Source organism: Leptinotarsa decemlineata, unplaced genomic scaffold, assembly GCF_025532065.1.
Source record: "Leptinotarsa decemlineata unplaced genomic scaffold, Ldec_3_MD MMD2_tig00003348_RagTag_RagTag, whole genome shotgun sequence".
Taxonomy (NCBI): domain Eukaryota; kingdom Metazoa; phylum Arthropoda; class Insecta; order Coleoptera; family Chrysomelidae; genus Leptinotarsa; species Leptinotarsa decemlineata.
In genome coordinates this window covers 3537161-3549794 of record NW_027412588.1, presented here as the reverse complement: position 1 = coordinate 3549794, position 12634 = coordinate 3537161, and the positions used below count along the sequence as shown (strand labels likewise).

Sequence of the window (12634 nt, the reverse complement as noted above, 5' to 3'; positions counted from 1 at the left end):
TGTTCGTTGTCATTTATTTTTCAAAATCTTCTGAAAATTCAGTTACTGTAAACTCCTAGATAAACTTAACTAAAGTCGTTTCAAAATAGAAGCAATACCGAATTACAGTTATGAAAAATATTGTATGAAATGTTTATCTGGTAGAGAAAAGAGATAGAAAATATCCATCCAATAACAGTTAATTCTTGCCAACAAAGTTGAGTTGTCAGACTTGAGTTGAGAAGGTATGGTTAACAGACACTACATACTATAACTGCCACTGCCAGTTTATACAAATAGAGGTAATGATTCGAGAGGAAGGTATGTATAATGCATTAACGTTTTATGGAAAGATGACTGAGTTATCCATATGAAGTTGAAGTGGCCCTACTTCCCATGCAAGCTTTCATGATTACACTGCTTAGTCCCTTTGAGATATAATGACACAATTTCATAGGTCTACAAATAAGGATAGCTTGTTATGCCCATTTTAATGTTTGAAATAATGACCTTGCATTATGAGGGTCATTCAATTAATTCCTAGTATTTTGTTACTGTCCTGTTGACATTTACTACCTGTGTGTAGATCTAATCCTCACTTTTTTTCCTGTAATAGCATAGGCATGCAAACAATGGGCTATTAGGAATTGGACTCTTTAACAGGGTTCATGAAACTCATTCCAAAATTTTTAGTGATGAAGTTCCTATTCCCAATCCTAATAGCCCACTGTTCAAACTTGTATAGGTAGGGAAAAAGGTAAAAATCCGATTTCAGTCATGTATTAAATAACAATAGGACAATAACAAAATACTAGAAATTACATTAATGACCCTCATTATGCAAAGTAACGATTCGTCTAGATGCATGTGCAAACAATAACATAGCTTATAGAAAATAGTTTCAGTAATCTGATGATGCTATCTTGGTTAGCGAAACGCGCGTTGAGAGATAACATTTTTGTTCTAGCGAAAGAAAAGTATTTTCAATAGATGAATTTCATGCCAGAGGTTCCAAATTCTACTTATGTAAAAGACGTGTATATAAATTCCTTAGTAAAAACATGGAACAGGCGTCGAAGATAAGACTAAATAATAGTAAGAGGAAAAAAATAAGTAAAATCAGTGCTCATCGGAAATCATCTTCCAGGAATTCATCACAACTATAGTAACATTTTAGCAGCAGCAATTGCTTTACTCTACCGTGAAACACTTTATCAGAGGTAATTTGTTTGATCTGCTCTGGTAATTTATTATACAGATTTATGGCATTATACAAAGGGGACTTTTTATATTTCGTTGACTTATGACTTGGAATACGCAAAACATCACCATGACGTGTGTTGTAACTGTGCACCATTGCGTTTGTTTCTAGTTCATGGATGTTAGATCTAGCAAATCCTATACATTTAAGAATGTATATGGAGGGAGCCGATAATAATTTTTCCCTAACGAATACTGGTTTACAGCTGTCTCGGTGTTCCATGCTGAAAATTTGTCTAACTATGCGCTTTTGTGCTCTGATGAATTCATTACTTCAACCCCATGCTATGATATTGAGCGATATATGTGAATATGCCATAGCAAAATAGATTTCTAGTAGACCTGCTGTGTCCATGCATGATTTCATTTGCCTTAAAGCAAATAATGTCTTGTTTAGTTTGTTGCAGACATCTTTTATTTGCAGATCCCATGATAAGCTTTCATCCAAGTAAGTTCCTAAAAATTTTACTTCGCTACTAATCTTTATTTTCGTCAATAGTTTGTAGGTCATCTGGAGCATTATTTTTCCTATTATAGAAATTTACTATTGCAGTTTATGTGGAGTTTAATATTAATCTGTTTCGCTGACACCAGGAGCTAAAACCATCGATTAGGCATTTTACCTTACTAAGCAGTACATCAATATTTTCCCCTGTAACTGTGATAGTGGTATTATCCGCAAACATGGTAAGGTGGCAATCATTCAGATATTCTGACAAATCATTTGCATAATACAAAAAAAGCAGCAACTTATCAAAACTATCATGAAACACTGCTGATACTGCATTTCATTTATTAATCTATCGATATTAATATAAATGAGAAAGTTTGTGAGGATGGATGTATGTTTGTGACTCTTTTACACCTAAATAACTGAACGGATTTAGATGAAACTTTACATAAATACAGCTCATACGTCAGAATCACATATAGGCTACAATTTACAAAGGTTTTGTGTAATTTTGTTCATAATACAACAATAAGTATCAAGTAAGTCGAAAAAATTCTTGCTCCCTGAGAGCTATCTTGGCGTTCGCTGCCTATACAGTTGGAGTGACGTGCAGATTATTTACCATGAGATTGTTTATCTTTAATAGTTCTAAATAAAAGTCTGCGATAGATATCTACCTATTATGTGGTAGCCACTAATGATTCATAAATACAATTAAATTGGACCTTTCATACAATGCACATTTTAGAATATCTGTCAGTCTTATAAAAACTGATACAATTGTTGTTTTAAGTATTTAATATAGATAGACTTTGTCTTTAACACTAAGTAATTTGGCAAATCGTTCACAAGTTATCACGAAAAGATTTACTTGATGCAACGCAGTAAGCCATTCCGCGTCGCGTCTACTGTAAGACGACGGGGATGATGCACGGAGGTAGAGAAGCGGTCTAAGCAATGAAGCGCCATCTACGAGAACGCGGGCAGACGTTATAGTTAACATAATTCGATTCTCGAAGCTATTCATTATAGTCAATGTATTTTTAAAATCAAAAAAGTAATGTCTTAGAATACTCATGAACAATTTCTCCATCTAGGTCATCAGAACCTGCATTTTTTATTGCTTGAAAAATTTTGGATTCTTTCTGTCATACGCATTATTCGCAAAGTTTTCTCTAGGTGTCTCGTTTGTTGAAAACAACATCCTACCTGTTATCCACTCTCAACTCAAACTTTTCTCATTCATTGGCGTAGATTTTGAAGGTCCATTCACCATTTCGTTGGGGAGATTTCTTGCCTTTAAAACTCATAAAGCCTATATATGCCTTTTCGTTTGCTTTGTCAATAAAGGTCTTGCATCACTTGTGATAAAATTCTCCATATGAACCAACCTTGTTGGTTCAGTAGAACTGTTGGAATTGAGAATATATGAACACTTTATTCCAGAAAGGGAAGTGAATAAAACCCACGGCAAATGTCAATAAAGGAACTATAATCCTAATCAAAAACGAATTGATTCCTTCACGTTCGCTTCTAATATCTGATATTCATCCAGGTCAAGATGGAATCGTGCGTGTTGTTACAGTTCGTACCTCTCAAGACCTGCTCTTTACCACTCCACAATAATCAAATTAAAATGTCCCTGTATTTTAGGTAGACGGTTTATTCAGTCTTTACCCCTTTTGAACTCCGTTTTAATTTATTATTTTCACCCTGTTTTCTTTGTATTCGATTTTTAACATTCAGACCGTGTATTACTGTGCTTGCCCCATTTGTGACCATATCGCTCGCATGCTCGATAAGCCGCCCGTGATGAATGAGATATTGCTGTAAAATGTCTTCAGAGTACCAATATTGCCCACCGGGGTGTGAAACAGGAAAACCTACATTATTCGATTTAAGTCGCTGAAATTCTCAGGGTAAGCACATTTTGGTTCACTTTAAAATATTTGCTCACTCTATTGACCAAAATCAACACAAAAGGATAACATTCAAATTCATATCACAGGAAATACAGTACATGATATCTGTAACTGAAAAGTGGTCGATTGGGGAATTTGCATAAGAGTTATGGAATATTTAATGGTGACAAGTATTTCAGGAAGAAAAATATGAACTTTCTACAAAAAAACACTTTCATTTACTGTAGTTTTTGATTAATGGAAAGGTGTCTCAGATTTTCAATCAATGAGAAAGTGTCTAAATGATTTTTAGTTTTTATTCCATAACTCACAGGGACGTCCTTCTTATCGGCTATAGTCAAATCAGTTATTCTGACGTGATACCCCTTTAAAATATTGTTGCAGACATTCCCATTCATAGAACTAGGCACGGTTAAATTTGTGAGCATTTTCATAAGACTTGGTGACATTTGAAACTTATAAAATGAACTTATTCAATATTTCAGCCGAGTTTAGCCAACAAATTGCTGGAAAATTACATTTAATAGAGATCTGTGAATATAACAACTAATAATGAATTCGTCACCTCAAGACACTTTCAAACAAAATATTTGAATCATGCAATATTTCAATATATATATATATATATATATATATATATATATATATATATATATAGTTGTTTCGTTGTTCTTGGGTTTTGGATTCTCTTGGAAAATGGAAAAGTTTTTTCAATTAATTGTCAAGACGTTTCGCCCCTGGGTAGAGGCTTTTTCAAGTAAACAATTGAAAAAATCCTCTAGCCAGGGGGCGAAACGTCTTGACACTTAATTGAAAAAACTTTTCCATTTTCCAAGAGAATCCAAAACCCAAGAACAACGAAACCACTATACCAAACAGGATATAGGGATATATATATATATATATTTCAAATTTTAGATTGTGTTTAATAAAAACAAGATGGACACTTTAAATGTTTATTTAAAAAAAAATCTGTAACTGAAGTTGCTTAATCAATTCAAATCTTTTGAAGTTATATTAGGCATATCCTTAATACCATCTTTATCAATAACCTGAACTTTGAAATTTGGTAAATTTATAGCAAGTCTCTTTTGAACTTCTTTAACACATTCCTTCAGAAGTTCGTATCCTTGATCTTTCGACAGGGTTTTCAAATAATTGCGATCCATTATGGAAAGGGAGAAATATCCTCCGTATCCATGGGCAGCGTAATCAACACTAGCAACAGACGCTAGATAATCCATGTAATACAACTGAGCCCCGTCTTTCTTGTCATATCCAGCCAAGAGAAGATTAACATGATATGGACTCTATAAAATAATTTTCAATAGGTTAAAGCGAAATGTATTTTCAGTACTATTTACCCTGCTTCGAAGAGTATCTGCTAAATTTCGACGAGTGAAATTTGCTGCTTCTTTAGGGCTCAACTCATACGTGTTCCTCATTTTGTAAAGTTGTATATTTTTCGCGATATACTCTGCGAACTGAGTGGTATCACCGGACTCTCCAGAAACCGCCATAACAATGTTATTGGATAATTTATGTAGTTTATTTTCATCTAAAAGGTGACATGATGATAGTGAAAAACATCAATTCCATAAAATAAAGTTACCTGTTTTCATTACGATAATGCTTTGTGAAGCCGTCATATCTGCAGCTATTAAAACAAAATCATTAAATTTAATACCAAGTAAGCACTCCATTTCTTAAATTCACTAAAACTGAAAAATGCTTTGTAACAATTTTTGAAGTTTGAATGTTGGTTAGAGTTTTATGTCAAGTGTCAAATCACTCCTGTCATTAGTAAAGCTTTACCTCCGTTCAAGGTAACTCTTAAAGATAACAAATTATGTAATTAGAAACACAAATATGTCTCAGCTTCAAAATATTTTGATTTTAACAAGTACGTCACCCCCAATAAAGCTGTAAAAACTTCCAGGAACTATGAAAAAACATTTTTTTTTTCATAATACAAAACTGATAATGCCGCATTTTGAAACCAACAAAAAAACGTACCCCTACCGTGCGTTCCACTAAGCACTCACAACGATCACGCCCACGACCGCAGTTTTTCCCGTTTTGCTTGCTTGCGAGTGCAATGGATTATGGAACATTTTGAGCTATTACTCTGAGGTTTTGAGCGTTCATGTAAACATTAAAAATGGCGAGGTTAAAAAAAGAAGTAGAAGTTTTAATGAGGTTATGAAAACCTCAACAACTGTCACATCAACATAGTACTTAAAATAATGTGTGAGCCAAAGATCACTTTCATAAAATGAAGGGAAGTGTACATTTACCCCGAAATGGTCAATCTACAGTAATTCAGAACGAGGATTTGGGAGCCCTGGTGGAATGGCGGAAGAACTAGGTGTCAGCTCCCATGTAGTTTTTGACGGTTTGAAACGTGTTGGAACGGTCAGAAAGCTCGAAAAGTGGGTTCCCACGATTTGAACGAACGACAGAAATTGTCAGGTTTCAAGGTTTGTTCTTTGTTTTTGTGCAACCAAAACGATCCTTTTTTGGATCGGATGTCACGTGTGATGAAAAGTGGAGACATTCAGGACAGAGGTTGGACACCAATAAACCACCCAATCACTTCCCGAAGGCGAAAACCCACCAAAAAAGACCATGGTAACTGTATGGTGATCAGTGGCTGGTGTGATTCACTATAGTTTTCTGCAGGATCGCTAGGTTAAAATAATTTCCTTACACAAAGATTGTGTGAGAGCAAGTGAGACAACCACACTGTCTGCGCATGCGTATATATTTTATATTCAAACAAATGGGTTTGAAATAGCCAGCCAAACTAAACAGTGGTAAATAAATATAATTAAATAACTAAAAAAACCGCTTTATTAGCAACACAAACTAAAAAATAATTCTAAACTGTTTCAAGATTGTGTTCAACTTCGATAATAAGTCCTATGGCTTGACGTCTGATGACGTCTCAAAATTTCACTATCAAAATTATTATGTTTTTTCAAGTGAATCTTGATTTTTTAATATTTAACCTAGATTTGCCAGATCTAAAATTTGTACAACAAAACAGATGGTTTTATGGCATTATTTTTATTTTATGTATTGTTGACTAATCTTGTTTAAGTTATTTGATTTTTCATTATTCATAATCTGGGTTTCCCAGTTGGTCTCAAATTTACGGATCTTTCTAATCCACTTATGCTCAAGCAACCCGTACATTTGTAATTCCTTAATTATTCCGTGTATCCCTTATCTTGGGAATTACCCGCTATTATGATATCTCCTACCTATGTTAATCCAAATCTTTGTTTCTTTGTTTATCCCTCCAAAGACCAATCTGACCCCTTCTCTAAAATACCTACCGATGTGAAACATTGCATTTGTGTAAAATTGATTTCATATTTCATTACGTTTCAAACCTTGTAACAGTACAGTTAGAATTAAATTTTGTCTTGTCTACAGTACATCTAGCTAGTTATTTTTCTCATCCTATCTTTTCACAAGAGTTATTGTAATTCTTGTGTGCATTGAGCATTCATACTCACGATAAAACAATCGTGGGTCAAAACATTGGTCCTTCGAGCAGGATATTTTTAAAATTGATTAAAAATATTCATAATAATTTTCAAGTTTTTACTTGAAACTGTAAGTGCACAGTATATCCTTCTATCGACATCAGTGCAATCTCGCACAACCCGAAGCAGTAGCATACCAGTTCCAGGATTTCAATTGCTGAAAATCCATTGCGTACACCAGCCCAAGCAGCGGTTATCAATCTATCCAACGAATTCACGACCAACAGCATCGATATCTTGTCAAAATCGTCAGTGATCACGGTAAGTCATTTGGACTATCCTATCTTATCCTACTCTCCTACTCATATATTCTTTCATTGTTCAATATATCGTTTCGATTATCATTTTCACTCAATCAATTATTTTTTTTCATTAGAATAAATTCTATCAGATCAAACTTAAACGATCAAAATAAATAACTATCCATATAAATAAAAGACTTTCCTGCTCTAGAAAAACGGTGTAAAAAAATGGAAACAACTCTTGAACTGTTCGAAACCTGTCAATCGGAACTTGAGTTAATTCTCGAAGAATCGGAAGAATTAAGCGATTATCGCACAAATTTTAAAGAGCTATATTTTTATACGTATTCTATTGCCTCAAATTTACTAGCTACTCGCGGACAACCACAGTCGCAATCTACAAGTAGTACGGCAGCTATTGTGGATACAGAAGTGCCAAATTTAAATTCTCCGTCGCTTTCTTCATCTAATTAGTAAGCGGAACAAACAAAAGGTGAAGCCAATTCTTTTAGCAATGAAAATAATACTTTATTGAACGCGTCTATATCACAAGCCGCAGATTCTGCAGCGACTGAACCTATTTTTCAAGCACCATCTAACTTATTTTTCAACCTTTGTTTGCCTACTATAAATTTACCCATGTTTTACGGTTCTATTGATAACTGGTTAAAATTTCATGATCTGTTCAACTCACTTGTCCACCAAGACAGTAGTATACCCCCAATTCGAAAATTATTCTATTTGAAAGGCTGTCTTTCAGGCGAATCAGCACAGGTCATTTCATCTATTGAATCATCGGCTCAAAACTATGAGAATGCATGGAACTTGTTGAAAGAAAGATACGACGATCGTAAATTTATTCGCGATGCTTATATTAAATCACTAATTGATCTACCTTCCATTTCAAAAGATTTTTTTTCTCTCGACCCAATACTCAATCTCAAAAGGCATATGTAACATCTATATCGCCAATTTGGTGTCTCTATTGCAATGAGAACCACGTCACTAATCTTTGTCCGAAATTTTTCGCGCTCAGTCCTACACAGCGATTTGAAATTGCTAAAAGAGAAGGATGGTGCATCAATTGCCTTCGCAAAGGGCATCGTCCATCTCAGTGCACGTCCACTAATTGTCGCAAATGTCAACTAAAACACCACACTCTTTTGCATTTTGATTCGCGAAATAATCACAAAAGAAATATTCACAATAATCACAATTATAATCGTAATAGTAACCATAACCATATTAATAACGCGACTAATAATTGTAACACATCTGATGAATTTAATCATAATAATCGCAACGAAAACTACGCTAACTTTAATAATAATAACAATTATAACGATCAGACGAATCCAAACCATCTTCAAAATCAACGTGAAAGCACGTTTAACTCTCCTGAGTATTCAAACACAAATCTCGCCTCGTTTTCAAGTGTAAATATGCACGTGCAGGTTTCTTCTGAAGCAGTTCTAGCTACTGCAAACGTGGATATCGTCAATAAGTACGGAAAATCTAAAACTTGTAGAGTATTCTTGGACGCAGGCTCTCATGCTCATTTCATTACAGATAGCGTCGCAAGTTTTTTAAATCTCGATCGTAAAACAGTAAACATTGCAGTCTCCGTTCTTGATGATATCTCGACAAATATAAAACAATCTACTTATGCAACAATCAAATCTCGTTACAATAAATTTGCAAAATATGTCGAATTTCTCATTGTGCCTCAAATAAGCACCTTCATGCCGTCAATTCAAATTAATCAATCTCTACCTTACATTCCTAAAAACACTCCCTTAGCTGATCCAGAATTTTTCAAACCTTCTGAACTTGATGTTCTTATTGGGGTAACATTATTCTACAAATTACACAGCATAGGCCAAATCTCATTAAAAGGCCAGCCAGATGTGGTCCTTCAAAAAACTCAACTAGGTTGGATCGTAGCTGGTGAAATTAAAAATCCTGTCGCTACTAGACGCATAACTTATCACTTAGGCTTACATGCAGAACCATTTGATTCTGATCTTACTCGCTTCTGGGAAATCGAAGAAATTCCCTCATCAAAAATTTCATTCCCAGAAGAAAAGGCATGTGAAGTACGTTATTCACTTCACACTACTCGAGATAAATTTGGTCGATATGTCGTTAGGCTTCCTTTTAATGACAAAATTCAAAATCTCGGAGAATCTTATTCAACTGCTTTACGTCGTTTCTACGCCTTAGAAAGGCGATTCCAAAAGGATCCAGATCTTCAACGCCAATACTCTGACTTTTTAAGCGAATATCAAAAGCTGGGTCATATGTCTCGTATTTCCGGTCAAGACGATACTGCCAGGGGTTTTTATCTTCCCCATCATGCGGTTAGAAAGGACGACAGTTTGTCTACCAAAATTCGAGTCGTATTTGACGGTTCGTCTAAAACATCAACCGGTATTTCATTAGATGATAATTTAATGGTAGGTCCTAAATTACAAGATGATCTGTTTGTAATTTTGCTTCGTTATCGTTCGCATCTATATGCACTTACTGCCGCTATTGAAAAAATGTACCGACAAATTCGTGTACATCCAGATGATGCGATCTATCAAAAGATTCTTTATCGTGAAAGTATTAGCGATCCGATTGAGACTATATTCTTGAAACTGCCACATATGGCACAGCCTCTGCCTCTCATCTAGCTATTCGATCCTTACAGCAGCTATTTGAGGACGAAGGTCATCACTATCGACTTGCTTCTGTGTGTTTAAAAAGATATTTCTACGTGGATGATCTTCTTACAGGTGCGAAAACACTGCCAGAAGCAGAGCAATTGCGCGATCAACTACAAGATTTAGTCAAGAAAGTTGGCTATCAGTTACGAAAATGGACTTCAAATCATCTGTCACTTGTATCCAATGTCCCTTGATCCTAAATCTTCTGTCAAAACCCTCGGTATCCACTGTAACTCTAAAAGTGATATAATGTTTTATAAGGTTGATTCAACTATTTCAAAAACTCTCACCAAACGAAACATCTCATGTCAAATCGCAAAACCTCGTCTAGCTGATCATGAGTCAGGTCCTCTACCTGATTACAGCGTTGTACCTTCGCGACCTTTTTTGAAAACGGGGGTCGACTACTGTGGCCCACTATACACTAAAGAAAAGCGATTCCGTAATCGGAATAAACTCAAGGTCTACGTTGCAGTTTATATTTGCATGGTCACTAAGGCTATCCATTTAGAGATTGTTTCCGATCTTAGTACGGAAGCTTTCTTAGCTAGTATTAAGCGCTTTTTTGCTAGGAGAGGAAAGTCTCTTGAAATATTTTCTGACAACGGCACTAACTTTATCAGCGCTGACAGTGAGCTGCGATCATTATTCAATTCAGCTGATTATAACAACATTTTGATCATGAAAGAATCACTTGGCATTTCATATCACCCCGAGCTCCTCATTTTGGAGGACTTTGGAAAGCTGTTGTCAAATCATTTAAAAAACATTTACTTCGCACTGTCGGAGATACATTGCTTACATATGAACAATTAGAAACATATATAATTGAGATCGAAGCGATATTGAACTCTCGTCCTCTAACCCCTTTATCCTCGGATCCCAACGACCTTTTGTCTTTGACTGCCGGCCACTTTCTCACTGGTGTTCCATTGACAAGCTGTCCAGAGGTTGACATCATTAACACTCCATCTAACCGATTGTCTGCCTGACAACATACGCAGAAATTAAAGCAGCACTATTGGGATGGCTGGCATAACGAATATCTAAATAACCTTATTAGCTCGCATCAACGTTCTGAATCAACTAGCAGGATTCAAGTTGGAGATATGGTTCTGATCCATGAAGACAATCTACCCCCACTTATTTGGTCCATGGGAAGAATCACCGCAATCCATCCAGGAGAAGACGGCATTGTGCGTGTAGTGACTCTAAAAACCAAAAGTGGCGAGTACAAACACTGTATTAAGAAACTCTGCCCTCTACCCATCAATTAACGGCTCTATTTCATTTTATTGAACTTGAACAGTTCAAAGGTGGCGGCATGTTCGGTCTCAAAATTTCACTATCGAAATTATGTTTTTTCAAGTTAATCTTAATTTTTTAGTATTTAGCCTAAATTTGCCAGCTCTAAAATTTGTACAACAAAACAGAATGTTTTATGACATTATTTTTATTTTATGTATTGTTAACTAATCTTATTTAAGTTATTCAATTTTTCATTATTCATAATCTGAGTTTCCTAGTAGGTCTCAAATTTACGGGTCTTTCTAATCCACTTATGCTCATAAAATTCAATATTCCCAAATATCTTTTCTCAAGCAACCCGTACATTTGTAATTCCAAAATTATTCCTTGTATCCCTTATCTTGGGAATTACCCTATTATGATCTCTCCTACCTATGTTAATCCAAACCTTTGTTTCTTTGTTTATCCCTCCAAAGACCAATCTGACCCCTTCTCTAAAATACCTACTGATGTGAAACATTGCATTTGTGTAAAATTCATTTCATTACTTTTTTAACCTTGAAACAGAACAGTTAGAATTAAATCTTGTCTTGTCTACAGTACATCTAGCTAGTTATTTTTCTCATCCTATCTTTTCACAAAAGTTATTGTAATTCTTGTGTGTATTGAGCATTCATACTCACGATAAAACAATCGTGGGTCAAAACAATGAATCTGAAATCAGAAAAAATCTATAAACAAAAAATTAATTTTGTTGTGAAAAAGCGTGGGGTGCTCAATATCCATTGTTATAAATACTTGGTTAGATGTTTGCCAGATTGGAGCCATGATAAAAATATATGTAATTCAAATAATCCCACGCTTTTCAACAAGAAAATTATTTTTTTCTGAAAATATTTTGAAGGCGAAACAGGTATATTTTGGCTGTTGATATGAATAAGTAAATTTTAAGTAGATTGGGCATCTAATTTTATAAGAGATTGTTTTAAACATTCGGATATTTTGATGTATATTCTATTAAATCATATCCTAAATTTTGTTATAATAAAATAAAAACTTAACATTAAATCACCATTATGATTTAATAAAAATTGTACAAAAACCAAATCAATGTGAAGATACATAACATACATGTGATAATCACACAAATACAATTTAAAAACACCACATTTTCTCAGTCTAAGTACATTCAAATATTTTACAATCATACAAATTAGTACCGATTATGTGTAGATTTTATTGACGCGCGTCTATGCCCGTTGTCTCT

General features: G+C 34.7%; 2 protein-coding genes across 2 annotated transcripts; one reads left to right on the top strand and one right to left on the bottom strand.

Moving 5' to 3' along the window:
* Positions 1 to 4554: 4554 nt before the first annotated feature.
* On the bottom strand, positions 4555 to 5399 carry Prosbeta4 (Proteasome beta4 subunit). Its single transcript, XM_023162147.2, has 3 exons — positions 5225 to 5399; positions 4977 to 5170; positions 4555 to 4922 (listed from the first exon to the last, which is right to left on the bottom strand). Exons 1-3 carry the CDS (start codon positions 5313 to 5315, stop codon positions 4605 to 4607), a joined length of 603 nt encoding a protein of 200 aa, XP_023017915.1. The 5' UTR covers positions 5316 to 5399; the 3' UTR covers positions 4555 to 4604.
* Positions 5400 to 8850: 3451 nt separating this feature from the next.
* LOC141483404 (uncharacterized) lies at positions 8851 to 10086 on the top strand. The gene has a single exon (XM_074178054.1). It carries the CDS (start codon positions 8851 to 8853, stop codon positions 10084 to 10086), a length of 1236 nt encoding a protein of 411 aa, XP_074034155.1.
* The last annotated feature ends 2548 nt before the right edge of the window (positions 10087 to 12634 follow it).

Bases quoted from the DNA above. Each gene is read 5' to 3' on its own strand.
- Prosbeta4 (XM_023162147.2), bottom strand. From the start codon at position 5,315: ATGGAGTGCTTACTTGGTATTAAATTTAATGATTTTGTTTTAATAGCT. The intron at 5,171-5,224 runs GTAACTTTATTT...GTCACCTTTTAG, and splicing joins CATTATCGTAATGAAAACAG to ATGAAAATAAACTACATAAA. The intron at 4,923-4,976 runs GTAAATAGTACT...ATTATTTTATAG, and splicing joins CAGATACTCTTCGAAGCAGG to AGTCCATATCATGTTAATCT.
- LOC141483404 (XM_074178054.1), top strand. From the start codon at position 8,851: ATGCACGTGCAGGTTTCTTCTGAAGCAGTTCTAGCTACTGCAAACGTG.